This window comes from Dromiciops gliroides, chromosome 3 (genome assembly GCF_019393635.1).
Source record: "Dromiciops gliroides isolate mDroGli1 chromosome 3, mDroGli1.pri, whole genome shotgun sequence".
Taxonomy (NCBI): domain Eukaryota; kingdom Metazoa; phylum Chordata; class Mammalia; order Microbiotheria; family Microbiotheriidae; genus Dromiciops; species Dromiciops gliroides.
The window spans coordinates 585,875,815-585,902,056 of NC_057863.1; the positions used below are offsets into that span (position 1 = coordinate 585,875,815).

General features: G+C 45.8%; 1 protein-coding gene across 1 annotated transcript in view; it reads left to right on the plus strand.

Annotated features, from left to right (window-relative positions):
• The window catches only part of DNHD1 (dynein heavy chain domain 1), a 101,665-nt gene extending 75,913 nt beyond the window's left edge, over window positions 1-25,752 (plus strand). Inside the window, exons 33-45 of the mRNA XM_043993814.1 lie at window positions 261-741; window positions 7,722-7,904; window positions 8,472-8,624; window positions 9,073-9,251; window positions 9,739-10,710; window positions 12,181-12,358; window positions 14,278-14,397; window positions 14,687-14,912; window positions 15,148-15,239; window positions 15,765-15,914; window positions 23,998-24,750; window positions 24,869-25,113; window positions 25,405-25,752. Of these exons, the coding sequence (XP_043849749.1) occupies window positions 261-741; window positions 7,722-7,904; window positions 8,472-8,624; window positions 9,073-9,251; window positions 9,739-10,710; window positions 12,181-12,358; window positions 14,278-14,397; window positions 14,687-14,912; window positions 15,148-15,239; window positions 15,765-15,914; window positions 23,998-24,750; window positions 24,869-25,113; window positions 25,405-25,752 (4,080 nt within the window). The remainder of the gene's footprint in view (window positions 1-260; window positions 742-7,721; window positions 7,905-8,471; window positions 8,625-9,072; window positions 9,252-9,738; window positions 10,711-12,180; window positions 12,359-14,277; window positions 14,398-14,686; window positions 14,913-15,147; window positions 15,240-15,764; window positions 15,915-23,997; window positions 24,751-24,868; window positions 25,114-25,404) is intronic.
• The last annotated feature ends 490 nt before the right edge of the window (window positions 25,753-26,242 follow it).

Here is a 26,242-nt window from a genome sequence, read left to right on the forward strand (position 1 = left end):
AGCTGGGAGGAGGAAGAGGAAGAAGGAGGGAGGAGGAGGAAGAAAAAAACCCAAGAACAATAATATGCCCCCCCAAGGCTATGCAAACTGTCCACTCTTGCCTCTCTCTGCCCAAGAAACTTTTTCCCTATCACTTTCATCCTCCTTTAGCCCCATTTCCTTTCCCTCTTTTCTCCATTTGCCTTTCTCTCCTTTCTCCTGCTCTCCCAACATGAGCCTGCTTTTCTTCCTTCCACTTCCTTCCATCTCTTCCCTCTCAGAATCTGAAAGAGAATTGTCATACAGTACCTGGAGATGCCCTGCTCTCTGCAGCTGCCATCAACTACCTGGGCCCTTTCCCATCGTCAAGGCGCCAAGAGATCCTCGATAAATGGTTGGCACTGTGTTCAGGTCGCCAAAACCACCTGGACCCAGATGATGTGGCTTTGGAGCTGGATCGAGAACAGAGCCTACCAAGAGATGTGGAAGACTTCCAGATACCCATCCAAACACCCTTCGACCTCCTGTCGGTGCTGAGCTCTGAGACTGAGCAGCACCAGTGGGACCGGGACCTAAAGCCCCGCGCAGTGCCCACACGCCTGGCGGCACTCCTCCTTCGCAGCCCCACTCACAGGTCCACTCGACGATGGCCCCTGATCATTGACCCTGATGGCCAGGCCTCTCTCTGGTTGCTGTCCTTGAGCCAAAAGGATAATGAAGATATCCTAGAAATGTCCCAGTACCTGGACAGACACAAGAGAGGTATCTGGTTTTCCAGAGAGGATTTCTAGGGCTCTTTCTTCCTGGAATCATAGAATCTTAGCATTGGGGTACAGAGATGGGGCACTGAGAGAAGGTACAGTACAGCTGGCTTCCTTGACCCAGGGATCAACTCAATTTGCACTTCTACTGTTAGATCTCTTTGGCCTCAAAACTAGGCCCAGTAGTTGTGCCTATTGGCATGATGATGAGAGAGCTTTTGGTCTGCAGCAAGTGAGGGCTGTTCCAACAGCCTGCAATTCGTTAGGTGCTCCTCTCTCTCTTTTTTTTGGTGAGGCAATTGGGGTTAAGTGACTTGCCCAGGGTCACACAGCTGGTAAGTGTCAAGTGTCTGAGGCCGGATTTGAACTCAGGTCCTCCTGAATCCAGGGCTGGTTCTCTATCCACTGCGCCACCTAGCTGCCCCAAAGGTGCTCCTCTCTTTAGGAAGGGTACAGAGGTTATTGCTTACCAAGCAAACACTTATTACACACCTGCTGTGGTGTCAGGGACTGTGCTAGGCAATAGGGATACAGAGACAAAGGGAAACAGTCCCTGCCCTCAAGTGGTGAAACAACATGTCCATATAGAGGCATCCACAAAACACATGTATGGAGAGCTACAAACACACATCCAACAGATACAAAGTGTATTTGGAGGAAGGCATTACACGAAGCCAGGGATCCGGAAAGGCCACATGTGGAAAGAGGTCATTGAGCTGACCCTTGCAGAAGACCAAAGATTCCAAGAGGGGAAGGGGAGAGGGAAGAGCATTCCAGGCATGGGATACAGCCAGTCCAAAGGCCCAGAGAGAGGAGATAGAGGGTTATGTGGCTGGATCACAGAGCGCATGGACAGGAGTGATGAGTAAAAATGGTGGAGAGGTCTAATGGGGCCAAATCAGGAAGTATCGATAAAGTCAAACAAAAGAGTTTATGCTGGAGGCACAGGGAACCTTAGATTTCATTGGTCGAGGGTGACCTGAACAGACATCCTTTGGGAAAACCACTTTAGAATAGGGAGAGGCTTAAAGCAGGGAGACCAAATAGAAGGGCATGGCAAAAATTCAGGCAAAAGGAGATGGGAATTTGGATGAGTGGAAAGACACGGCAGCTAGGTGGTACAGTGGATAGAGTGTTTGATCTGCAGTCAAGTTCAAATATGGTCTCAGATACTTGCTGGCTTCGAGACCCTAGGCAAGTCACTTAACCTCTGCCTATCTTAGTTTCCTCATTTGCAAAATGGAGAAAATGATAGTATCCACTTCCAGGGCTGTCATGGGATCATATTTTTAAAGTGTTTTTACAAATTGTAAAACATTATGTAAATGCTAGCTGTTATTATTAGTTGTAGTAATCTCATCTAGTCACATGCACTATGATCTCTACGCAGGTGACTCCCAATTATGGGTATCCACATTCACCCTTGTCCTGAACCCTAGGGCCGCTTCCCCACATACCATCTGGATGTCCCATAAGCATCTCAACCTCAGCATCTCCAAAGTTGAATGAATTATCCTTCTCATTATCAAGGAGTCTGTGCCTTTTTGTGTCACAGATCCCTTTGGCAGTCTGGCAAAGCCTATGGGCACCTCAGAATCATGCGTTGTGTTTTTTTTTAATAATTGAAAGAAATATTAAATTTAAGTTAGAAGCTAGTAGAAATGGGGCAGCTAGGTGGCACAGTGGATAGGGCACCGGCCCTGGATTCAGGAGGACCTGAGTTCAAATCTGGCCTCAGACATTTGACACTTACTAGCTGTGTGACCCTGGGCAAGTCACTTAACCCCTATTGCACCACCCAAAAAAAACAAAAGTTAGTGGAAATAAGGATTTATTTATTTATTTATTTTCCCCATCCAAGTTCGTTGACAAACACCACCCCAACCTGTTAGGGATATGTGGACCCCAGGCTAAGAGCCCTACCTAAAGCACCTTCTCCTTAACTATTTCTGTTTAAATCATCATCATCCTTCCCCAACTTTGCAGTTGAGGAGTTAACCCTGATTCCTTGCTTTCCATCATTCCATATACTCCCTATAATCAGTTTGCTAAGCTTTGTTGATTACACCAACTCAACTTTTCTTACATCTATCCCCTTCTCTTTCCTCATACCACAGCCACCCCAGTTTAGGAACCTACCACTTGTCACTTGGGTTGTTGCAATAGCCTCCTACAGTCATTGGTACCTCTGTATCCAGTCTTTCACTTTTCCAATCCATCCTCCACACAGCTGCCAAGTTGATATTTCTAAAGCTTGTGTCTGACCACGTTACTCCTTTTCTGCTGAACATCACACCAAAGGTTGACTGAGTTTTCTGCACGCTTATTTTATCTAATAGCAACTGGGTCCTCACAGTAGTAGAGCATTCCCTTTCTTCTTTAATTCTCTTTCACACAGCACTTGTTCTCTCTTAAACCTCTTTGATCACTCTATGCCCTCCTTCTTCCTCAAAAGGCCTTGCCTACAACTTTACTGAAAAAGTTTGGTTCATTCACCTTGAAGACTCACTACTCTGCAATTCAATATCTCAAAAATCCTTGATATATTTGCCTTTAATTTTATTCTATATTTTTCTAGGCTCTGAATAAAACATCCATTCTCCTTACCAAGGACAACCACTCTACTTGACCCCATCCCTTCTCACTTCTTTCTGTAGCTTGCCCCTTTTAACCATTCCTGCCACCTCCTCCAGCCTATAATGTCTCCCTATCACTAATTCCTTCTCTCCTTTCTTTAAATTGACTTCGGTTTTCCTATCCTTGAGAAAACTTTCACTTGAATACTTGATCCTGTCTGCCTAAGCTGTTATCTAACATCTCTCCTTCCTTTCACATTTAAACTCCTAGAAAAGGCCATTTGTACTCATTTTCTCCATGATCTCTACTCTCATTCATTTCTTTCTTTCTTTCTTTCTTTCTTTCTTTCTTTCTTTTTTGATGAGGCAATTGGGGTTAAGTAACTTGCCCAGGGTCACACAGCTAGTAATCGTTAAGTGCCTGAGGCTGGATTTGAACTCAGGTCCTCCTGACTCCAGGGTCGGTGCTCTATCCACTGCTCCACCTAGCTGCCCCTCATTCATTTCTTAATCCTTTACAATCTGGCTACTGACCTGAGGATTCAAATTGATGTCCTAATGTGCTCTTAATAAAGCAATTCTGGCTCTTTGTGACTACTTCTTTTTCTAGATATTCATTTGACCTCTTTTGAGTTCATTTTTTAAATAGAGAAGTCAAGGATTTTTAAATAGAGAAGACATGAAATGTATATACTTTCAGATGAGGTTGCTGTATTATTAATTTTGCTTCTTGTTTTACTTTGTTGTTGTTGGTTTTTTGTTTTTTTTGGTGAGCATTAGGGGTTAAGTGACTTGCCCAGGGTCACACAGCTAGTAAGTGTCAAGTGTCTGAGGCCAGATTTTAATTCAAGTACTCCTGAATCCAGGGCCGGTGCTTCATCTACTGTGCCACCTAGCTGCCCCTCTTGTTTTACTTTGTTACAGGAGACCTATCAAAGAGAAGAGATGTTATATGAATCTTTGTCATGTAAAAACAAAGCATATCAATAAAACTTCAAATATCCACACATATATGTATTTATTGATAACAATATATAAGATTTATATTTTTTTCTTTTCTTTTTTTTTTTTGAGGGGGGAGGCAATTGTGGTTAAGTGACTTGCCCAGGGTCACACAGCTAGTAAGTGTCAAGTGTCTGAGGCTGGATTTGAACTCAGGTCCTCCTGACTCCAGGGCCTGTGCTCTATCTACTGTGCCACCTAGCTGCCCCAGATTTCTATTTATTTAACACTGTTGACTCTCTCTCCTCCTGGATACTCATTCTTCTCTGGGTTTTCAGGGTGCTCCTTTTTCCTGCTTTTACTATCTGTATGACCACTCCTTACTCTCCTTTGCTGGCTCATTAACATTATTATTATACCTTCTAACTCCAGGTATAACCCAAGGATCTGTCCTAGGCTCTTCTTTCTATATAACCCCCACCCCATGATATCATTAGCTCCCATGGATTTAATTATCATATCTATGCAGATATCAGATTTATAGATCTGTTTCAATTCTTTCCCCTGAGCTGAAACTCAAAATGTCCAAAAGAGAACTCATCTTTCCCTCCCAAATCTATTTTCCAAACTTCTTTATTTCTGTAGAAGGTTATCCCAATCTTTCAGATTTTTTATTTCAGCAATTTACTTGACTTTTCACTGTCCTTTAGTCCACATAGCCACCAATCGTCAAATATTGCCATTTCTATCTCTCACATCCTGCCCTTTCTTTCTCCTCACAGAGCTACCACCATGGTTCAGATATTTATCATCTTTCACTTAGATTATTGTAATAGTCTTCTAATTGGTCTTCCTGCCTCACATGTTTCCCAATTTCAGTCTGTCTACCACACTGCTGCCCCCTGTTCAATAATCTCCAGAAGCTCTCTACTCCATCTACGATGACATAGAAACTGTGCTGTTTAGCTTTTAAAGCCTTCACAACTTGCCCCCCACTGATTTTTCCCCATTCAGCACTCTCAGTCTAGCCACACTGGCCTTCTCTCTATTCGCACACATGACCTCTAAGACCTTCTCAAGATCCAGCAGAAAAAATGTGTGCACATTTTTGAGGCAAGATGGAGCTGTCTATTCCACATTATAATTTGTACTTGTTTATTGTGTACACGTTGCTTCCCCTAGTAGGCTTAAAACTCCGTGATGTCGGCTATTCTTTCATTTTGTCTTTGTCCTTCCAGTGCTTAGTATAGTGCCCAGAACATAGTAACTGCTTAATACATGCTTGATGAACTGGTTGACTGACTAGAGAAATAATACGCTCTGATGAGGCAAGGTACACTGCCATTATGAAACCATATTCGAGGGAGTGAATGATAAAGCATTTATTAAGTGCTTACTATTGTGTTCAGTTCTTTGCACCAAATTTTAAGAAGGATATATTGGGAAGTTGGAGAGTGTCCAAAGGAGAGTGAGTAGGATGATGTAAGGCCTTAAGAACATGATGATTAGTCGAAGAAACTGGTGACTTGTCCTGAAGAAGAGGAGATTTAGGGAGAGATTGTAACTGGAACTGTGATTTCATTGCTATGAAGAACTTCTGGTGAGGAAACAGCTTCTACCAATGCAGGCTGGCACATTTTCTGAAACTTAAAAGTATCAGAGAATTTCCTGGACCACTGAGAAGCTAAGTAGCTTCCAGGGGTGCACTGCCAGTCTGTCTTGGCAGGAGTCCAGCTTGATATCTGCAATACCATGCTTAGTGGAGGTAATTGGGGATTTGAGAGAATAAAAGATTTAATGGGACATGATAACATAATTCAAATATTTGGAAGACTATGTGATATGGAGGAGGGATTAAACTTGTTTTGTGTGGTCCCAGAGGAGAAAACTAGAAGCAGTGGAGAAAGGTTGTAGAATTAGATTTAGATTTGATGTAAAAAAAAAAAGGCTTCAAGCAATCACTTGTTGGACAGCTTGTATGGAGATTTTTATTCAGGTATGGATGTGTACTAAATGACTTTTGACTTCAAGTTGCAATACACATTTATTAAGTGCTTTTTGTGTGCCTGGCACTAATGTTAGGTATTGGGATACATAAGCAAGAAAGGAAAATAATCCTTGCTCTCACAGACCTTACATTTTAGTAATATGATTTACTTATCAAATGTGTTTTTCTTGAGTGACTTCTCCAGGAACCACTTGATGTTTTTCCTTGAACTTGGTTATGTATCAAAAGCTTCAAGCTGGTGTTTGGTTTTGTTTTCCTGGTAGGAAGTTTAGAAGTTTTCACCTTGCATCTGTGCTCCAGGTTGTATAATGCCTCATGGGATGCTGCTTTTAATTAGTCTTATCCCCTGTCTAAATCCCTGAGGTCTCAGTAACTGGTAATCAGCATCAGTTTGCTAGCCAACTCATTTAGCTGTTATAGCAGTCTCCTCTAATAATCATTAGACATAATAAGCAAGATGCATAAACCAGAATATTCAAAAATCTTTCATCACTATCTCCCTGCTGCACCTACCCACCAACTACTCATTGTCATGTGGGAATTCTTTGGGTGTCATTGCTAAGCCAGTTTATACATTCACTTCACTTCCTGCTCCTGCCAAACTGCTCACATACAAGAACTGTTTTTAGAGCCTAGCATGGGATTGCAAACAGTAGTCACTTAATACTTGCTAAATCAAATTTGAATTTCCCTCTTAGTTTCTAACCAGCCATCCTAATGAGAAATGTTCACAGATCACTCCTCTAGTATATGTTAGAGTGTGACATGTGCCCATTGCTCCTCATATTCCCAATATATGACCTCTTTACTCTTTTATTACCTCCTTTTGTTTTCTCTTCTTCCTTCTCATCTCCTTTCTCAAGAGGATGAAAAACAGAGAATTTCAGATTTGTCAGGAAGGCCATCTACTCCTATCCCTTCACCTATTCCTGAACACCAGTCCTTTCCACAACCTTGATGTAAGGAAAGGCTTTCTTAGATCAAGCCTATATCTCCTCTCCAACATCTAACCATTAATCCAAGTTCTACAACCTCAATCCACAAGGAAATCAAAACGATTTTTTCACCTTGTTCCATCTTTTCCACAGTTGTTCACATTGACCCTGTATCTCCCTTCCAGAAACATCTTATCCCTTCCTTCATGGGCACCTCTCTTTCAGAGATACCCCTATGAGACTGGATCTTTTGGACTTCAAGGGATGGACAGTTGCCCCTGAAGGCCTAAGTTGATCAGGTTCTTGTTTGTTTGTTTTTTGTTGTTTGTTTTGCGGGGCAATGGGGGTTAAGTGACTTGCCCAGGGTCACACAGCTAGTAAGTGTCAAGTGTCTGAGGCCAGATTTGAACTCAGGTCCTCCTGAATCCAGGGCCGGTGTTTTATCCACTGCTCCACCTAGTTGCCCCCTAGTTGATCAGGTTCTTAATGAGAAAATAGCACCTCTGGTCCTGTCTCTTAGGGAACACCACTGAGAAGGCCAGAAAAGATAAGGAAGAGATAAAGGAGGACAAGGCAAATTCTGGGGGGGAACAAGAAGAGAACACGTCTGCTCCAAACTTGTCCAATTCTGTAGCTGTCTTCAGAATGCTTTCAGCCAGTGACCCCAATCTGGGAAGAGAACTGCTAGAAGCAGCTGCCAATGGTAAGAATTGACCTCTTGACCATTGGCCCCTTACGAGGCTGTATCTGTGACCCTATTTCTTAAGCCTTTACTCACCTTTTTCCCCTAATCATATACCCCAATATCAGCCCTGGGATACTTCCACATTTCCAGAAACTAGCTTCTCCGGAGTCCTTTTTGTCAGCTGAACGAGAGATCACAGTAGGGGTGTAAAAGAAGGCTTTCCCAAGACGATCTGGAGCTGGAATGTAGCCAGAGCATGGCTAGGCCCTCAGATGGATGGAGCTGGGAAAGGGTCTTGTAGGCAGTATGATGAGAGTAGGTGTGGCCGTGATGGGTGTGGTCTGAAGGCCTGAGCTCTGCTACTTAAGAACATTCATAACATGAACAGGTCATTTCAGTCTCTTGGCTTCTGTTTTCTCATCTGTAAAATGAGAGGGTTGGACTAGATATCCTCTGAAATCCCTTCCAATTCTCGGCCCTAGGATGTGTGACCTAGGAAGCTGCCTCGGAGGGCATAGCTGAATGGAGGCTGTGGCTGGGTGTGTTTGAGGCTGAGACGAGTCTCAGTGGGCCTTTCTTCCGCAGGGGTGCCGGTGCTGCTGAGCAACGTGGAGCTGGGTCTGTGGTGTCCTGAGCTGCAGCGGCTCCTTCGGAGGGAGCATCTGTGCCTCCCTGAAGTGCACCCTGGCTTCTGCCTGTACCTGAGCACCAAGCTGCGCCTCGATACTTTGCCAACAGGTGAGGCCGGGACTTGAAGGTTGGTGTGGGCTCACCTTCCCCATTTCTACAGGATTATTTGCTGCCACCACTCAAAGACTCTTCCTCTCCATCTTCCCCAGCCCCTTGCTACAAGGTCCAACCCACTCCATGATGAGGTTGGATAGATGCCCCAAAATGTTATAATGTAAAGTATGAGGGTTGGAGGCTAGATGGAAGTTGGAAAATGAACAGACTTAGGGAGCGGCGGCTAGGGACTGGGAACAGAGGCTACAAGAGAAATGGGAGTATGGGGTGGGGATAGACAGCAGTGAGCCAGGGGTTGAAGCCAAGAGCAGAGGAAAAGGGAGAGTAAAGGTTGAAGGAGGTGGAGGAAGGGGAAGAGGGCTTGGCAGAGCCAGGGGATGGTTTAGGGGCTTGGGTGGGGAAAGAATGTTTGTGGGTAAAGCTGAATGGGGCCCATCTCCAGGTCTGAACTCAGAGACCCTGAAGGGTATGAATATAATAGACATGCATACGATTCGGGAGGTGATAGAGGAACAGCTTTTACAGGAGATCATAAGAGCTGAGAGGCCAGAGTTAGAGACAAGATGGCATAGTCTGGAACTCAACATACTGAATGCTTATGATCAGATCGAGGCTACTGAGGTGAGTTTGGGTCTAGGCCTGGGAGACAGCATAGAGGGAGGAGCCAGAGGAAGAAGCTTAGGAAGACTAGGAATGAGGAAAGGGAACTAGAAGAAAAGAGACAGGGACCTAGGAGAGCAGAGGTGCTTAGTCTTTTTTGTACCATGATTCTCCTTGTCAATCTGGTGAAGCCTATGGACCCCTTCTTAGAATAAGGTTTTTAAATGCAAAAAATAAATAATACATAGAATCATAAAGGAAGCCAATTATATTGAAATAAAATCATCAAAATGTTTTTTAAAAAAACACATTCACATCCCCCAGCACTTGACAGAAGAGGTAGCTCTCCAGGGGGAAACAGAGTGAAGGGTCCAGGAAAGGACAAGGCTCTTTAAAAAAAAAAGGGGAAATATGGGAACTGTGATCTACAGGGGATGGGAAAAAGCAGGTTGGGGGTGGGATGTGAAGTGGATGGGTAACAGAGGATGACAGATCTGGTTTTGAGCAGGAAAAGCTGCTGGGGCTCGTGTTAAACACGGAAACAGACCAACTAGGCCGAAACTATTTTCTGCGGGACATGCTGTGCCAACAGGCAGACCTCTATCAGCAGAAGGCTTACCTAGAAGAGCTGAAGGAGATGGAAGCCCAAGAGACTGAGATCCGTATACATTACTGGCATGTGGCTCGTCTGGGCACCACCGTGTCCCAGGCCATGTCCCCTCTGCAGAATTTGCACCCTATTTACCCCACGGCCTTGGACAACTGTCTGACTGTGACACGCCGTACTCTGGCCAGCACTGACCACCAGCTACCACCGCAGCATGGTGAAGACCTGGATAGCCACCTTCGGGAGCTGGGAACACGGCTAACACGCCGGGTGCTAAGCAATATCCTGACCTCCCTGCAGCCCCACCATGCACCCCTAGTAGGGGTCTTTGGTGCCCTGGCCTTGCTACAGCTAGCTGGGCAGGCACCTGCCCTGGAGAGGCTGGCACTCTGCCCTGGGCTAGCAGCCTCCCCAGTAGTGGACAAATATGTGCTGAGCTCAGATGTCACCTGCCCTTCCTGGCTAGGGCCCAAGGCCTGGCAGGAATGTGGACTCCTGGAGCTGCTGCCCCCCTTTGTAGGCCTGCGGGCTTCCCTGGCTGCCCACTCACGTGCCTGGCAGGAGTACCTGAGGTTGCCCTCCACAGTGGTGGGTCAAACACCAGTGCTTGGCACCACACCCCTGAGCTTACTTCAGAAGCTGGTGCTCTGGCGGGTGCTACAACCCGAGCGGCTAGCGAGTGCCTTTGCAGACTTTACCACCTGCCTCCTGGGACGGCCCCTGGCTGAGGATAAGGATCCAGCTATCAACCCCTACAGGCTGAGCCGCCCCACCCGGCCTCTGATTGTGCTGCTGCCCCCACCAGGCCACCCCACTGCCACCTCACACCCTTTGCCTTTCATCTGGAAGCTGGCATCTCAACAGGAGCAGGAGGTGAGGCTGGAGGTCTGAATAGGGAGACCAGAAACTACCCTCTTGGCACCAGATGTACAACCCAGGGCAGGGTGCACCTCCTTCCTGACTGCTTTTCATCTTTAGGTGACCCCTAGAGGACTCATGCTTCCTGCCACCAATTATGTTAGTTAGAATGTTTTATGCTAGAGCTGTAACATTTCATCTAGTCAATGCCTGCATTTTACAGAGGGAGACACCAAGGCCCAGAGAGGGTGTGACTTGACCAAGATAAAGCAGATAGGCAGGAAGCAGAACCCAGATCTCTTAACTCCCAGCCAGAGGTTCTTTCCCCAATTTCCCAGACCCCAAGCAGAGCACAGTCTGAGCTAAGAGCCTTAGTGACAGCAATTGACCCTACTACATGAGACTGGGAGTGACTGAGGCTCAAGAGTAGATGAGTGGGGGTGGGGGCAGCTAGGTGGCACAGTGGAAGAGCACTGGCCCTGGATTCAGGAGGACCTGAGTTCAAATCCGTCCTCAGACCGTTGACATTTACTAGCTGTGTGACCCTGGGCAAATCACTTAACCCCCATTGCCTCACCAAAAAAAAAAAAAAAAAAGAGTAGATGAGGGACTGAGTCACACAAATAGGCATCACTAATTCTTCCCTTTAACAAACTATGAGAAACAAATCTTCCTTGTCTGTTTTTATCCCATCGTGGGTTTCTGTTACCCCCTCCCCTTCTCCCCACTCTCTTCTCATCAACTTGAAAAGCTTCTTCACAGCTTAGAAACTCCCCCAGTTTCCCCTGAACATTGGGGTGGTTCATTTGTATGGCAGCCTTTTATCCATCTGCCCTATTGCACCTTCACTGCCTCTGTATTTCTGGGAGCTAGACAAATGAAGGCTCCTCATCCCCCTGAATCTTTGACCACAGCACTCCAGAGAAGCCCAGCCCCAAGCAGGCCCAGGCTGAGCATGGCTTCTGACTATCTCTTAACTGAAGAGCTCCTCCCACCCATCTTTCTCACCAAGTTCAGGTGTCAACCCTCACAGGGAACTGCAGACAGCTCACTCACTTTACTGATACTCCCATAAGTGGCATCCACCTTGTGGCTGTAGGACCCTTTCAGAGGCAGCTGAACCAAGGACTATGGTGTGACCTGTAAAGTTCTAGGGTTAGAGGCATCAGGGAACCCCTTTCAGTAGCCAATGGGAGTGGGGGTTGAGTCCAAAGAAGACCACACCTGACCCTGAGCCTCTGCAGACAAATGGTGACCAGGTGACATTATCCACCAGACCTTGGTTCTCTTTCATTGCTCTTAGAAGGGCAAAGGCTGGGTAGGAGAGAATAGTTTCTTTAACCATCTACAACCTTCAAAGTAGCAAGTAAGGGATTGCCATTTGTTTCCTCAGTAAAAGTACTGGGGAATATCACCATGTGGTTACTTGGGGTTCTAAGACCCTAGAAGCCACTCAAGGCATGCCTATCTCTCTTGGTGCCAAAGCATCTGCAGGTCATTGGACTGGGTTCTTCTCTATGGGACTCTGCTCAGACTGTGGCTACAGCCCTGAGCCAAGCCATGAGAAAGGGCCACTGGCTGGTGTTAGACAACTGCCATCTGATGTCTTCTTGGCCATCGGAGCTCCTGGAATCCTTGTTGGGGATGTTAGATGGGGCTCAGGGTAGGTGAGCCTGCTGCCCCATATCTATGTCCCACCTTACGTCTGAGCTCTCCTTCCTTTCTGTCCTCCTTGTGTCTTTCTTCTTGGCTGTGCCTTCCTCATGACTATATTCACCTCGTGTATATAATCTCTGTGTCCCACCTTGTGTCTTTGCTTCTTCAGGAACATGCATCTCTTCTACCTTGTTATCCTTCTGTTTGTACCTCCCTAGTGTTTCGTATTCTTTTCATTTTTGTTCCCCTTTTCATGTCTGTGGACTTCCCTTTGTATGTTAACCAGCCACCCCAGTGTCTTTCTGTTCTTTCTTATGCTGATTCCCATTGTATCTTTGTTCATTCCTTAATGTTTGCATCTCACCTTATGTCCATGCCCCTGCCTTCTCTGCATCTCTTTGGCTCTGTGTGTGTGTGCCCCTCACATCTGTGCCCCCATCTCATTGCTTCACAAATGCCTCGGTCTCAAATGTTATGTTTTTTTGTCTTCCTTCATGCCATTCTCTCCCCCTTCTCTCACACACAACCTTTAGGTCCCTCCCTTTGTGTCTCTTTTCTTTCTTGTTTGTGTTCTCCAATTTTCTGTGTGTCTACCTCTTAATAGTGTTTTCTATATCTGGCCATGCCTCATGACTGTGCTTCCCACAAGTCCATATCTATTTCCTCATGTCTTTGTGCTCCTCATATATCTTTGTTCCCTCCTTATGTCTGTATCCCTCCCCTTGTTTCTGTATCCCCATTTATATCACGCCCTCACACATCTATGTCCCTCCCTTCGTATATCTTCCTCTCCCTTGTCTGTGTCCCCAGAATGTGTTTCCCCCTCGTGCCTGGGTACCTCTCTTGATGTCAGTATTCCCTCTGCTTTGAGTCTTTGTCGTATCTGTATTTCTGTCTTATATGTGTTCCCTACATATCTGTGAGCCTCCTCATGCCTTTGCTTCCTCTCCTCAAGGTCTCTCTCCCCTCAGTGTCTGTTCCCTTTTCTTTGTGTTGGCAATGTGGCACAGTTGAAAGGACACTGGCAAAAGCAGAAGGGAAGAACGCTGCCTCTGCAGGCACTAGCCAGCCCACACCTGCCTATGCCTGATGTTCCAGGTCCTATGCTAATGGAGAACTGGGGGTACCCAAAAAGGGCAAAAACCAGTGAGAGGACCTAAGTGGCAATGCCATTCTAGGCTTTTATTGGCCATGTGATCTTGGCCAAGCCAGTTAGCCTCCATGTCCAATGTCAAGGGTGGAGTAGGTAGCTTCTAAAGTCCGGGGCTCCAGAGTTATGATCCCTTCATTTCTGGTTCACTTTCTTCATGTTTGTGTCCCCCTTGAATCTATGTTCCCACAAGTTTGTGTCCCCCAAGCTTCTATCCCCTTCATGTTTTGTTCTTCCTATTGTGCCTGTCCCTGTGAATGTGTGCCATGTGGGGCCTTCACTGTTTTCCTTGCCTTGTGTCCATGTCCCTCTCATGTCTGTGCACTCCTCATCTGTTTCCTCTATTTTTCATCTTATATCAAAGTCCCCGCTTTTCTGTCCACCTCATGTCTTTGTCCCTCCCCTTTGTGTCTGTGTTTTACTCATGTCTGTGCCCCTACCCACATTCCTGAGGCCCATAGTGTCTGAGATCTCTTTATGCATACATCATGTTTGTGTACTTCTGCACATTTGTGCTATGTGCTCATGACTTTTGTTTCTTTCATGTATATATTAGCATCATGTCTATGTTCCTCACTTCTGTGTATGCCCCGCCCCCATAACTGTGTTTATATCTATGTCTCTTTCATGTCTGTCCCATTTACAATATAAATATGCTCCCCATGTCTCTCCTTCCCTCTTCTCTATGTCCTCATTTCTATAGCTCCCTTCCCTGGGTCTATGTGTTCCCCATGCCTTGTCCATTCTGCATCTCTGTGTACCCCTTGTCTCCATAGTGACATCAGAAGTTTTGCCACTGGTCTTGCACCAATCCATGTCCAGAGAAAATCTAATTATAAATAAGAAGTTCCGGCTATGGCTTATTTCCTCATCTAATGCAATCAGCTCCCTTCCAGGTGAAAATGAAAGCCCCTTAACCAGAATCCTAATTGAATTGGGGGAGGAAGAGCTGAGTAGGCTGTCGCCCAGGTGCTGGCCCCAGTGGAGGCTGAGGAGGTGGGGAATATCTAAGGCACTGCACTGAGCAGAAGAAAGGACTGCTGTCTAGGGTACATTATGTGGCAGTAGTAGAGGGTCGTAGGCCACTGTCCAGGGTTCTTTCCTGAGTAAGCACGAAGACTTCCCATGGAAATCTGATGGGCCAGGATCAGCTGCTGAGTCACGCCCTCTCCCCTTTCTTACTAGTGGTGGTGGTGCAGCACTCAGTTCCTGTGTTCTGGGAGCAGTCCTTGCACCTGGGCCACATCCTGATATGCAGCCTACAGGAAAGAAATGAGCCGGTCCTAGATTTGCTGGAACATTCTAAACCCTCAGTGTCCCTAACCCTGTCTGTGCCAGTGATGTTCCTGCACAGCCTTCTACTGCACCGGCAGCTCTATGGGCCCTGGCTTCAGGCCAAGTGTGGCAAATGGTAAGTCCCCTACCCCTGAAGGCTCCTCCCTTTTCCCTAGGCCTAGGGCAACTGATGGGTCTGATGTGTCCCCAAGCCAAGCCAAGCTTTCCTTGTACCCCTTCTATGACAGGCTTTCCCTTGCTTTTTCTAAGCCTTATCTTAGGGCCACCAGCCACTTCCTGCTAGAGTTCCAATCTCCCGCTACTATCCACTTCACCTCAGGTTCCTCTGTTCCCTTCCCCCATCCCAACAGGAATCAGATGGTCGTGGAACAGGCTCTAAAAACACAGGAATGGATATGGAAGAGGTTCAGTAATCGCTGGGTGGCCCTGCAAGAGCTGATTGGCAAGACCCTGTCCCTGCCCCTTCCCTGCAGCTTCATATGGCCTCTCATGAGGTTCCCGGCATCATTCCACTAATCATTTGCCTTCCCTTCCTCGCCCTTTGGCCAGCTTTGTTTTCTTCTGTCGGTCACTAATCTCTGGCTTCCTCTGAGGGCCCCCCATTTCTGGCTCCCATCACACCCATTTTTTAGTTTCCTTTGTTTTCCCCCTTCTTGATCTCTGCTTCCCTCATCCATTCTCAGGAAAGGAACCTACAACCTGACTATATTCTTCCTGGGACAGAGCCCAAAGGCCAGGCAGGGGATAGATGGGGTTAGAATACCGGGCTTTGGGGGCAGCTAGGTGGTGTAGCAAAGAGTGCCAACCTGAGTCAGGAGGAACCGAATTCAAATCCTGTCTCAGACACTTGACACTTACCAGCTGTGTGACCCTGGGCAAGTCACTTAACCCTCATTGCCCCACAAAAATAAATTAAAAAAAAAAGAATACAGGGCTTTGAAAGGGGCCTGTGGTTCCTGTCCTCCAGGAACAATTTTTTATGGAGGACATGTGGCTGATCCCGAAGACCAGGCTACCATATTCAGCCTTGTCCAGGTCTGCTTGGACCCCAACAATGAACTGAGACCCTGCAGCTTTACTCCACAGAATCTGTTGGCTACCCTTACACCATGTCCAGGTAGGGTCCTGCTCTGTGGGGGTGGGAGATGGCCAAGTGTGATTCCCCAACCCTATTGAGGATATATGTGTGTGAAGGGCCTAATCTCATAGGTGAGGAGTGAGCTCCCATCCATGGGCCATCTGTGTTTGGAGATGAAGTGAGGAGGGAAGAGACTTGGTGTATATGGGTGACTGTCTCTGTGTGTGAGGTGTCCTGTTTTTTGTATGTGTTTGGATGACCCTGAATCAATGTGTGTGAGAAGGGAAGGTCCTATCCCTGATTCATACCTTACTGGGGAGATACCCTATTCTTGTGTGTGACACCCTGCCTGTATGTATGTACTGGAGAAGGGGCTAGGGAAGTATGTGTGTGTGTGTGTGTGTGTGTGTGTAGATCAAGGCTGTCCTTGTATATGTATATGCTTGGTTGTGATGGTATCCCTGTCTCTATATGTGGGAAGTCATGTTGATGTGTATGTTCAAGAGCTGGGGAAGGAATGCCCTTTTTCTTTCTCTGGTGTGTGTGTGAGAAAAGGATTATATTATGTCCCAATGTATGTGAGACCTTATGTGAGTCTGGGGGGTGGGGGCGCAATGCAGAAGTTAGGATGGGAGAGAGGTTAAAGTGAAGGTAGCCTAAAGCCTTGTCCTCATATGTGTGTGTGTGAGAAGGTGCCGTGCAGGGGAGAGGAAGAGAGGTATCATTGGCCTTGTCTTACAGTTCTGCAGGTTCCTTGGAGTCACATTTTGTATACCTCATAGCACAGGGCATCAGGTTGTCTTTTCTCTTCATTGGTTATCCTTAGCCAGGGATATTTTTATCTTGATTCTTCAGATCCAGATGTGGTTGATATGTATTCTTTGTGTTCCCCCCAAAATCTCTTCCTCTGGCTCTTAGCAACCAGGATTTCTTTCAGTTTATTTTGGGGAATTTCAGTGGAAAAATCAGACTGATTTCTCTTCCCAAACCAGTTATATGTCTCTCCTTTGTAACCAGCTTGGGCTCTCCTCCAGTCATGGGATTCAGAACTTCTGATGGCTCTGCTAGGTGAAGAGTTCCACATCTAGGTCTGGAAATATGTCCACTGGAAACACATGCCCTAGTTATCCTGAGTCCCATCCTTGATATTCTCTCTATTATCTCCTTTGAAATCTCAGGAGTCGACTGACTTTGAGGTACAGAGGTAATAACTTTGATAAACTACCATGTAAAGAGTAATTTTCCAGATATTAATTATGAGCTGCTCAGGTATGAAGCGTCTAGGCTGAGGTTGAGTTATGCAGATAACTCTAGCCTCACACATAGCTTTGGGTCAGTTTCTCCGTCCCCTACTAATGCTGTGTCCACAGTCAAAATTGGTGCCCCCTGGATAAATGAGCACAGCCTTTTGGGCATGGACCAGGGAGAAATCCAGCTAGATCCCTGCTTTTCCAGGCCCACAGCTCAGCAGGGATGGCTGAGGCAGCAGGAGGCAACGGGACCTCCCAAGCACTAAACAAGTTTAGAGGAAGCACCAAGTCCATATTTCCTTCTGAATTTTTACCTCTCTAAACGTCATCAGAATCTCTCAGCTTTGGTGTCTGATCAATACTGATTCACCCATGAGCATCACCATAATCATTCTGATAAGAAATTCAGCCTAACCTTCCATACTTATGTCCACTCTATCATAGGCTCAATTCAACACCATTGCAGTAACTTACAAAACAGAGGTCAGCTTTAAGACTGCTACCCCTCCAGTTGAAAGTGGGGTGGGCTCCAAAGGCCATGGTTGTAACCTCTGCTGCCTCAGACTTCTAAAAAAATTGTCGCACTTTAGACAATATTTGAGATCTTAAAAGCTGCAAAGCGTAACTCTCCTTTTCCCCATTGCTCCCAATTCTGCTTTTTGTAGCCAAAGAAATGGTGGGCCTTTGACAATTTGAAGACAAGTTACCAGCTATCCTGTCCCCAACCAGAATCTTCTTTTCTCTAACCTAAGCATCACTTGTTCCTTCAACTAATCTTCACGTTATAAAGGACCAAGGTCCTTTTACCACATTGGTTGTAATCTTCTAAATTCTCTCCAGTTTATCAGTGTCCTTACTAAGCTGTGGCCTCCAGAACTGATTCCCTTGTACTCCACATATGGCCTGACTAGGGCAGAGTCCAGAGGGACTGTCCTATCCTGAATCCAGGAAGGAGTGACTTTGTTGGAGTCAAGATTGGTTGATTTCAACAGGAAGAGATGATAACAGAACATACTAGTTTCCTATGGATCCTAAATCAGACCTCATATGAAATATTCCTGCTTTGGAACATCAGTTTTTGGAAGGCTTGGCTCCACTTATTTAGGATGGCCTAGAAGGACATGGCTATCAAACTGGCCATACCTTTGTGGCAATATGTTCCATTTTTGTTTGTGACTAGCCTAGTAGTCAGGTACATACTAGCAATCAGGTGCATGATGGGAAGGAGGGGAATCCAGGATGACTTTTGGGGAAGGTGGCTGCCCAGCCCACTTTTTCTACCCAATCACAAGACTTCTATGCAGGTTGACAGAGTAGGTAGGTGGTACAGTGAATAGAGCACTGGCCCTGAAGTTGGGAGGACCTGAGTTAAAATCTCACCTCAGATACTTATTAGCTGTGTGACCCTGGGCAGGTCACTTAACCCCAATTGCCTTAAACATCCGGGGCCAGCTCCAGTTGTCCTGATCTATATCTTGCCACTGGACCCAGATGGCTGCGGAGGAGAGAGTGAGGTTGGTGACCTTGCATAGCCCTCCCTCACTTAAATTCAACAGTCTGCCCTCAAGGAACTTATATTCTATCATGGGAAATATGTATGGGTGAATATATAAATACAAGGTAATTTAGAGGGGGGAGGCACTAGCCACTGGAGAAATAAAGAGAGGCTTCTTATAGACAATACTATTTGAGTTCAGTTTTGAAGGGATTCTCAAAGACAAAGACAAGGAAGGAATACATTTGAGGCTGGGGGAAAGCCAGTAAAAGGTACAAGGACAGGAGATGGTGGTTCGAAGGACAGTAAAAAGACCAGTTGGCTGAATCATAACATTTGTAAAGAGAAGTAGTACATACTAAGGCTAGAAGGGAAGGTTGGGGGCCAGGTTGTAAAGGGCTTTAAATGCCAAACAGAAGAGTTTATATTTGATCCTAAACATAACAGTCAACTACTGGATATTGCCGAGTAAAGGAGTGATGTTTCCTTATTTGTAAAATGAGGTTGGACTAGATGACTTCTAAGGTCTCTGCCAGTTGTGACTAACACATGATGGCAACCTAGAAGGAAGCAATAGCCAGAGGGCTCTGCCCTCAGCCCTGGCACGCTGACCTGGGTCTTGGGTTCACACCTTCTAACTAGTTGCCTCTCAGAATCTTTTGCTGTCCTTTTGTCTTTAGAAGAGAAGACTAGGGTTTAAGACACTGTCTTGATTCATTCAGTCACTGGGTAAGGCACATTGTGGATTTTTATTTTCTCTATCAAGCTACTAGCTGTAGTGTCAACACCAACTCCTTGGTAGTTTCCCAAGGATCATTGCACCTGGATCACAACCCTTGTTCCATCATCCACTACCTGGATACTTCCCAAGGCTCTGTCGCGGGCCTCCTTTTTCCCCCTATATATTCTCCCTTGGTGAACATCAGCTCTCATGGGTTAAATAATCATCTTCATGCAAAGGACACCCAAACCTAATCTCCCAAACCTAATCTCTCCTGAAGTCCAATCCTTAATAAGATGTCCTGTAGAAATTACAAACTTGCCATAATATATGCAAAATGGAAGTTATATTTTCTCTAAAACACACTCCTTCTCAAACTGCCTATTTTCATCAAAGATACCAGTATTCTAGTTACTCAGGCTTGAAATGTTGCAGACATTCCTGATTTTTATCCACTCTTTCACATCCCATGTCCAATCGTTAGGTTGTCACTTCTACTTCCACATCTCTTGAACCTCTCCCTTTCTCTCCACTCATATCCTAATCCCAGTTAGGTGCTCATGGATCCTTGCCCCCTTCTATTCCTAACAAACTGGCTTGCTAGCTGTTCATAACATTCGATCTCCTGTCTTCATGCCTTCACACTGGTATTCCTCTATGTCTAAAATGCACTCTCTGATTGCACTGGAATCGTGTACTTCATGTGTCTGTCAAAGAACAGACCAGGTACCACCACCTACACGAAGCCTTTCCTGATTCATCAGGTTGTCACTGCTCTCCGCCCTCTTGAAATCCCATTGCAGTGCTTTACACCTACTGTGTTGTATTGCTTCAGTAGAATATAAGCTCCTTAAAGTAGGTTTTATATTTGCCTTTGTAATAACCAGCACCTGGTGCCATGCTGCCTGGCATATCGGAGTTGCTTAATAGATGTTTGCTGAAAGGGAGCAGCCAAAGAGAAGAAATGGGGATGTTTAGCTAAAGAAGATAATTAGAGGAAATGGATGCTGGCTGTCTTCCTATATTTGATTTGTTCTGTTGGACTCCAGGTGCCAGAACTAAGAACAGTGAGGTGAAAATTCTCATGGAGCATATATAAGCATAATAGTGGAAGGAGGTCTTCAGTCTTTATTTGGGGGTGGGAGGACCTGCTTCCCTTATCAGTCCTTGGGTCTAGATATGTTCTTTGGCTCCATCCATCCCATTGAAAGTTCTCCATAGGGGCAGCTAGGTGGCACAGTGGATAAAGCACTGGTCTTGGATTCAGGAGGACCTGAGTTCAAATCCAGCCTCAGACACTTCACACTTACTAGCTGTGTGACCCTGGGCAAGTCTCATTGCCCTGCTGGAAAAAAAAGAAAAAGAAAAAAAAAGAAAGTTCTCCATTTCCTCTCTCAGATCCAGGCGCAATAATGGATCATTTAGATTTAATATCTGTAATAAGGGATAAAGATTATTTACTTAAAATAGCATTATGAAATCAAGGAAATACATAAGTAGCAACTCTACCAACATCTGCGACTGCAAGTGAACATCCTTTTGTCTTCCCAACCCTCTGGGGATGAAGAGTCACGAGTTCATCCTTTCCCAGCCCTGTGGCCTGGCCCTGACCCACAGCATCAGTGCACCTTCGTGACCAGGAAGCTTCAGAAGTTTTACATGGGAACTCTGCCTTCATGAAAGAGGTGTGGCCCACCCAGGGCCAGTAAAAACCTAGACTACATTAAACTCAGGCAACTGTAGTAGGCTCCCTGTCCTATCTCTTTCAAGTGCAAGAGAACTGTCTCTGTCCAAGACAGCTGGATGGGCATGATTCCAAAATAATCTGGACTATGCTCTCTCTCTCTCCCCCTCCTTCCCTCCCCTCCCCCCCCTCAATCTCTCTCAATCTCCTTTCCCCCTCCCTCCCCCATTTCTGTTTGTTTCTCCCCTTCTTTCCTTTCCTCACTGTTCATTACAACTATAGTGCTTCTTTACCTTAAAGAGGGACCAGCCCAACAAAAAAATCAACTATACAAGTACAAGATAGGGGAAGAAGTAAATATGTGTGGGGAGTTTGGTAGGCTGCGAACTTAATGGGAGTCGACAGCATGATACAGCAGCCAAAAGAGCTAATGGGATCTTAGGCCACCTTAAGAGAGGCTGAGCTTCAAGTAAGGAAGCAACAGTCTTTGGTATCTGCTCTCTTGGCCAGGTCACAACTGGAGTATTACGTTCCAGACTGGCCGCCACAGTTTCAGAAGAATATTGATAAGCTGGAGAACGGCCAGACAAGGGCAACCAGAATGGGGAAGGGACTTTAGTATATGCCATATGAGAATAAGTTGAAGTAACTGGGGACACTTAGCCTGAAGAAAATAAGACTTAGGGAGGATATGGCAGATGTATTTAAGCTCCTTAAGATATGAGAAGCATATGGAAAAGCTGTTATATGAAAATGAAATTAGATTGGCTTTTTGGTTTCAAAGGGAAGAACTGGGAACAATGGGTGGAAATTGCAAAGAACCAAATTTAGGCTTGGTGTCAGGAAAACATCCTTATAATTAAAGCTGTCCAGAAGTGTAATGGAAGGTAGTGGGTTTTCCTTCACTGTCAATTTCAAGCAGAGGTTTGATGACTCCCTTATCCTGAAGCACCATAGGTATATATGGTGACTCCCTGAAAAAAGTTCCTCATGATAATTAAGAGGTAAAGAAAAACTTCCCAACAATTGGCAGTGTCTCAAATTGCAGTGGGCTACCTCTCCTCTGAAATGGAAGGTTCTCAATGATGTAGAGAGGATTTCTGCATAGCACCTGGGGTTCACTGCTCACATGTGAGACCCAAAGAATTACTACTCCAGGATCAGAATAAGACCATGGCCAAAATGGAGCTAGGGCCAAGGCCCAAGCAGAGTCTGGGGCTAGTGCCAAGGCTAAAGCCATAACTGGGGCCAAGCCAATGATAGAGGCTGTGAAGACAGGATTAGGGACCTTCAAATCTACCTTATAAGGTTGTTGTTGGGGCTAAATTAGAAAACTATATAAAGTGTTTGCAACCTTTAAAATGCTATCTAAACTTTAGTTATTATATTTTAAATAGCATTTTTCCAATTACATGTAAAGACAATTTTTAATATTGTTTTTTAAATTTCAGTTCCAAATTTTCTCTTTTCCTCTCACCTCCCTCTACTCTAATATGGTAAGCAATTTGTTATAGGTCATATGTGTGCAATCATGTAAAACATATTTCCATATTAATCATGGGAAAGAAGAAACAGAACAAAAGAAAAAAAGCACACAAAAAACAATAAAGTTGAAAACAGTATGCTTTGATCTGCATTCAGACTCCAACAGTTCTTTTTCTGGATGGATAGCATTTTTTCAGCATGAGTCGTTTTAGAATTGTCTTTTTAATTTAATTTTTTTTTTTTTTGGTGGAGCAATGAGGATTAAGTGACTTGCCCAGGGTCACACAGCTAGTAAGTGTCAAGTGTCTGAGGCCAGATTTGAACTCAGATCCTCCTGAATCCAGGGCCGGTGATCTATCCATTGTGCTACCTAACTGTCTCTAGAGAATTGTTTTGCTGAGAATAGCTAAATCATTCACAATTGATCATCACACAATATTGCTGTTACTGTGTACGATGTTCTGGTTTTGTTCACTTCACTGTGTATCTGTTCATGTAAGTCTTTCCAGGTCTTTTTGAAATCTGCCTGCTTATCATTTCTTATAGCACAATAATATTCCATTATATTCATATACCACAACTTGTTCTACCATTACCCAATTGATGGGCATCCCCTCAATTTCCAATTCTTTGACATTACAAAAAAGAACTGTAAATCTTGCATCCTGCCTGTCTTCAGAGAGAAATTATAGCCACTACACCCTAGCCAAGTAGAACTGAGATGGATAGCAAGGGACCTTGAAGAGATGAAGCCTTGAGGCAGGGAGAGGAAACAATACCCAGAAAAGTAGGGAGAGGAAACAGTACCCAGAAAAGTCTACATGCCCAGCATTTACCAATGAAGCAACTCATCCAGGAAAGATTACACCCCTAGAAGGTAGCAAGCTCCTTGAGACATCACCAGATTTTGGGCGTCCTGCAGTATCAGAGAGAGGCATGGATTATCCCCTTCACATAAATTCCCTTCAAGTTTGCTCCTCATACACAATTCTTATTGTATCCACTCTACTTGTTTATAATAAGAGCTTCAGATTTGTGGAGGAAATGTAACTTACTAAATGCCTTTGCTTTGAACTAGACTAGAGAAAAACATCAGTGGAGGCTTGTGAGCCATAATTTTAAATGGATGAAAAATAGAGAGTACACAGAGCCTGGGATTAGTTATTCTGTGTTGTCTTCCAACTCAGATTGTGTGTGTGTGTGTGTGTGTGTGTGTGTGAGCAGACAGGGACAGGGCCCTTTGTATGTATGGAGAAGGGGGATTATCTTTCTGTAAATACGTATGGGGATCTACCTGAGTGTAGAAAAGGGTGAGTTTGGATCGCTTTGTGTGTATACTTTTCCTTTGTGTGCATCTTTGTGTGGGAGACACTGGGTTTGTGGAAGAAAGCCCTCCCTTTCTATGTGTACTGTCTTTGTAGAGGGTGATGTCTCCTGGAGTATCTTGTTCCTCTTAACTTGCCATCCTCACCTTCTCAACTCCCTAGATATGTTGGAATTACAGGCAGTATCAGAGATAGAGGCCCAAGCACACCTGATACCTGCACTGCCTGAGCCTCGCAGTTGTGGACTAACTGAAGGCCCCCAGGCTTGGCTGTTAAAGAAACAGAGTCGGGCCCTTTTGGCTTCTCTACATAAGGCCCAAGATCCCTGGGGACCTTCAGGACTTCCTAGTGCCCGAACCCAGGCCCTTCATCAGATGGAGTATCGACTAAAGCATCGGGTATCCCAGGCTATCCGGAGGCTCAAAGCATTACAGGCCATGCTGGCCTTGTGTTCTCATAGCCAGAATCTTGGTTTGAACTCCTCTAAAGGGTTGCAGACCCTGGAAGGCTTCTTGGAAGAGGAGGGCACAGCATTAGGTTTGCTACTGCCAGAGCTACATAGTGACTTGTCCTGCCTGGAGAGCCAGCTGGCAGGGGGCCTTCCCTGCTCCTCCCCACGATGTGAAGAAGTGGCTGCTGCTCTTTGGGCTGGCCGTGTCCCTCCACCCTGGCGGTGTCACATGTCTGCTGGGCCCCAGCCACCTTGGCTCTGGCTGCACCAACTGTGGTGCCAGGGCCAGTTGCTAACCAGATATTTAAGCCTATGTGGACAGCTAGGCGTGGGGGGGTTTGACCAACAGAATCGCTCCTTTCACCTGTCTGCCTTCCGCCACCCCAGAGGGTTATTGTTGGCTATTCGCTGGGAGGCTAGCCAGAACTGGGCTTGCCCCTACACCAGTTCAAATTTAAGGTCAAGTGTGAGCTCCAGCCCAAGCCATCAGCCTCCATCCTGCCCTGCCTCCCTCCCTGGTGCACGCCCTCGATTTCAACTTAGCCCCAGTTTTATCTCCCCCTCCCGTAACCTAACCCCCAGACTTGACCCTGCCAGCCCCAGCCCCAGTGGTGGTCCCCATCGCAGCCTTGCTCCTGGTCCCCAAAGTGGCCCTCAATCTAGCCTTGGTCCTGGTTCCCGAAGTGGGCCTCAATCTAGCCTTGGTCCTGGCCCCCAAAGTGGTCCTCAATCTAGCCTTGGTCCTGGCCCCCAAAGTGGCCCTCAATCTAGCTCTGGTCCTGGTCTCCGAGGTGGTCCTCAACCCAGCCTTGGTCCTAGTCCTGATGGTGGCTTAGTACACAGTCACAGCTTCTATAACCAACTTGGCCTTAGTCATGACTTTGTTACTGGCATCAGCCCCAGACTCAACATAGGCCACAGCCCTAGGTCCAGTCTTGGTTTTGGCCCCCATCTCAACACTCGACATGGGATTGAAGCAATTAGCCTTCAGTTTCAGGTAGGTACTCTTATTCTTGTCCCCTCTCCTTCAGGCTATATCCATAAGCCTGATTATTTTCATGCCTTTCTCTGAAGGTTCCCGGGCCTGTCCTGGTCATGATGATTGTGTGTGTCCCCAGGTGGAATGTGGACCAAAGCCATTAGCTCCTGAGGGTGGACTTCTAATAACAGGACTGCTTCTCTATCATGCTGAATGGGATCCCGAGGACAGGGCCCTGAAAGATGGGCACTCAGGCAAGCCCAGCCCTCTGCCCCCTGTCAGTGTCAGACCCCAGTTCAACCGAGAGCCACCATTGCCTTCCTCTCCTCTGCCTCTCTATCTCTGTCCTGTCTACCTGGGGGGAGTCCTGGGCTCTTCACGGCTAGACCGTGCCCACCTCTTGCTACACCTGCCACTGCCTACCAAATTGTCTCCTGCTACTTGTGTTCAGCGCAGGGTATATGTGTGTAGTCCACCCTTGATTTAAGCCAATATCCAAAATAAAAGACTCTGACTGAAGGCATGTGTGTGTGTGTGTGTGTGTGTGTGTGTGTGTACACACATGTACGTGGGCACATATTCCTTCTAGACATTTCCACTTGTGCATGTTCAGACAGCCCTTGAGGCAGAGGGGAAAGAGAGGGGGTATAATGAATTCAAACCCTTTCCCTCATCTAGTAACAGCTATTTGGTCTTTCAGTCTGGAGCTCTCTAGAGTTCAAGGATATAGTTGCTTGGCGCATTGAGTAATGAATAGTGAGCAGGCCTCAAAGTTCACACATACTGGCTACATGACATTGGATAAGTCATTTAACTTCTCAGAGCCCTAAAGAACTCTCTTCTAAATATAAGTTGCAAAGAAGGTGCTGACCTGAATTGGTAAAGGGTGTTTCCTGTCTAGAAATTTCCTATACTAATGAAATCATAGGTCTAGTTACTATCTTTATATTCACAAAGGAAGAGTATAGGTCATAACA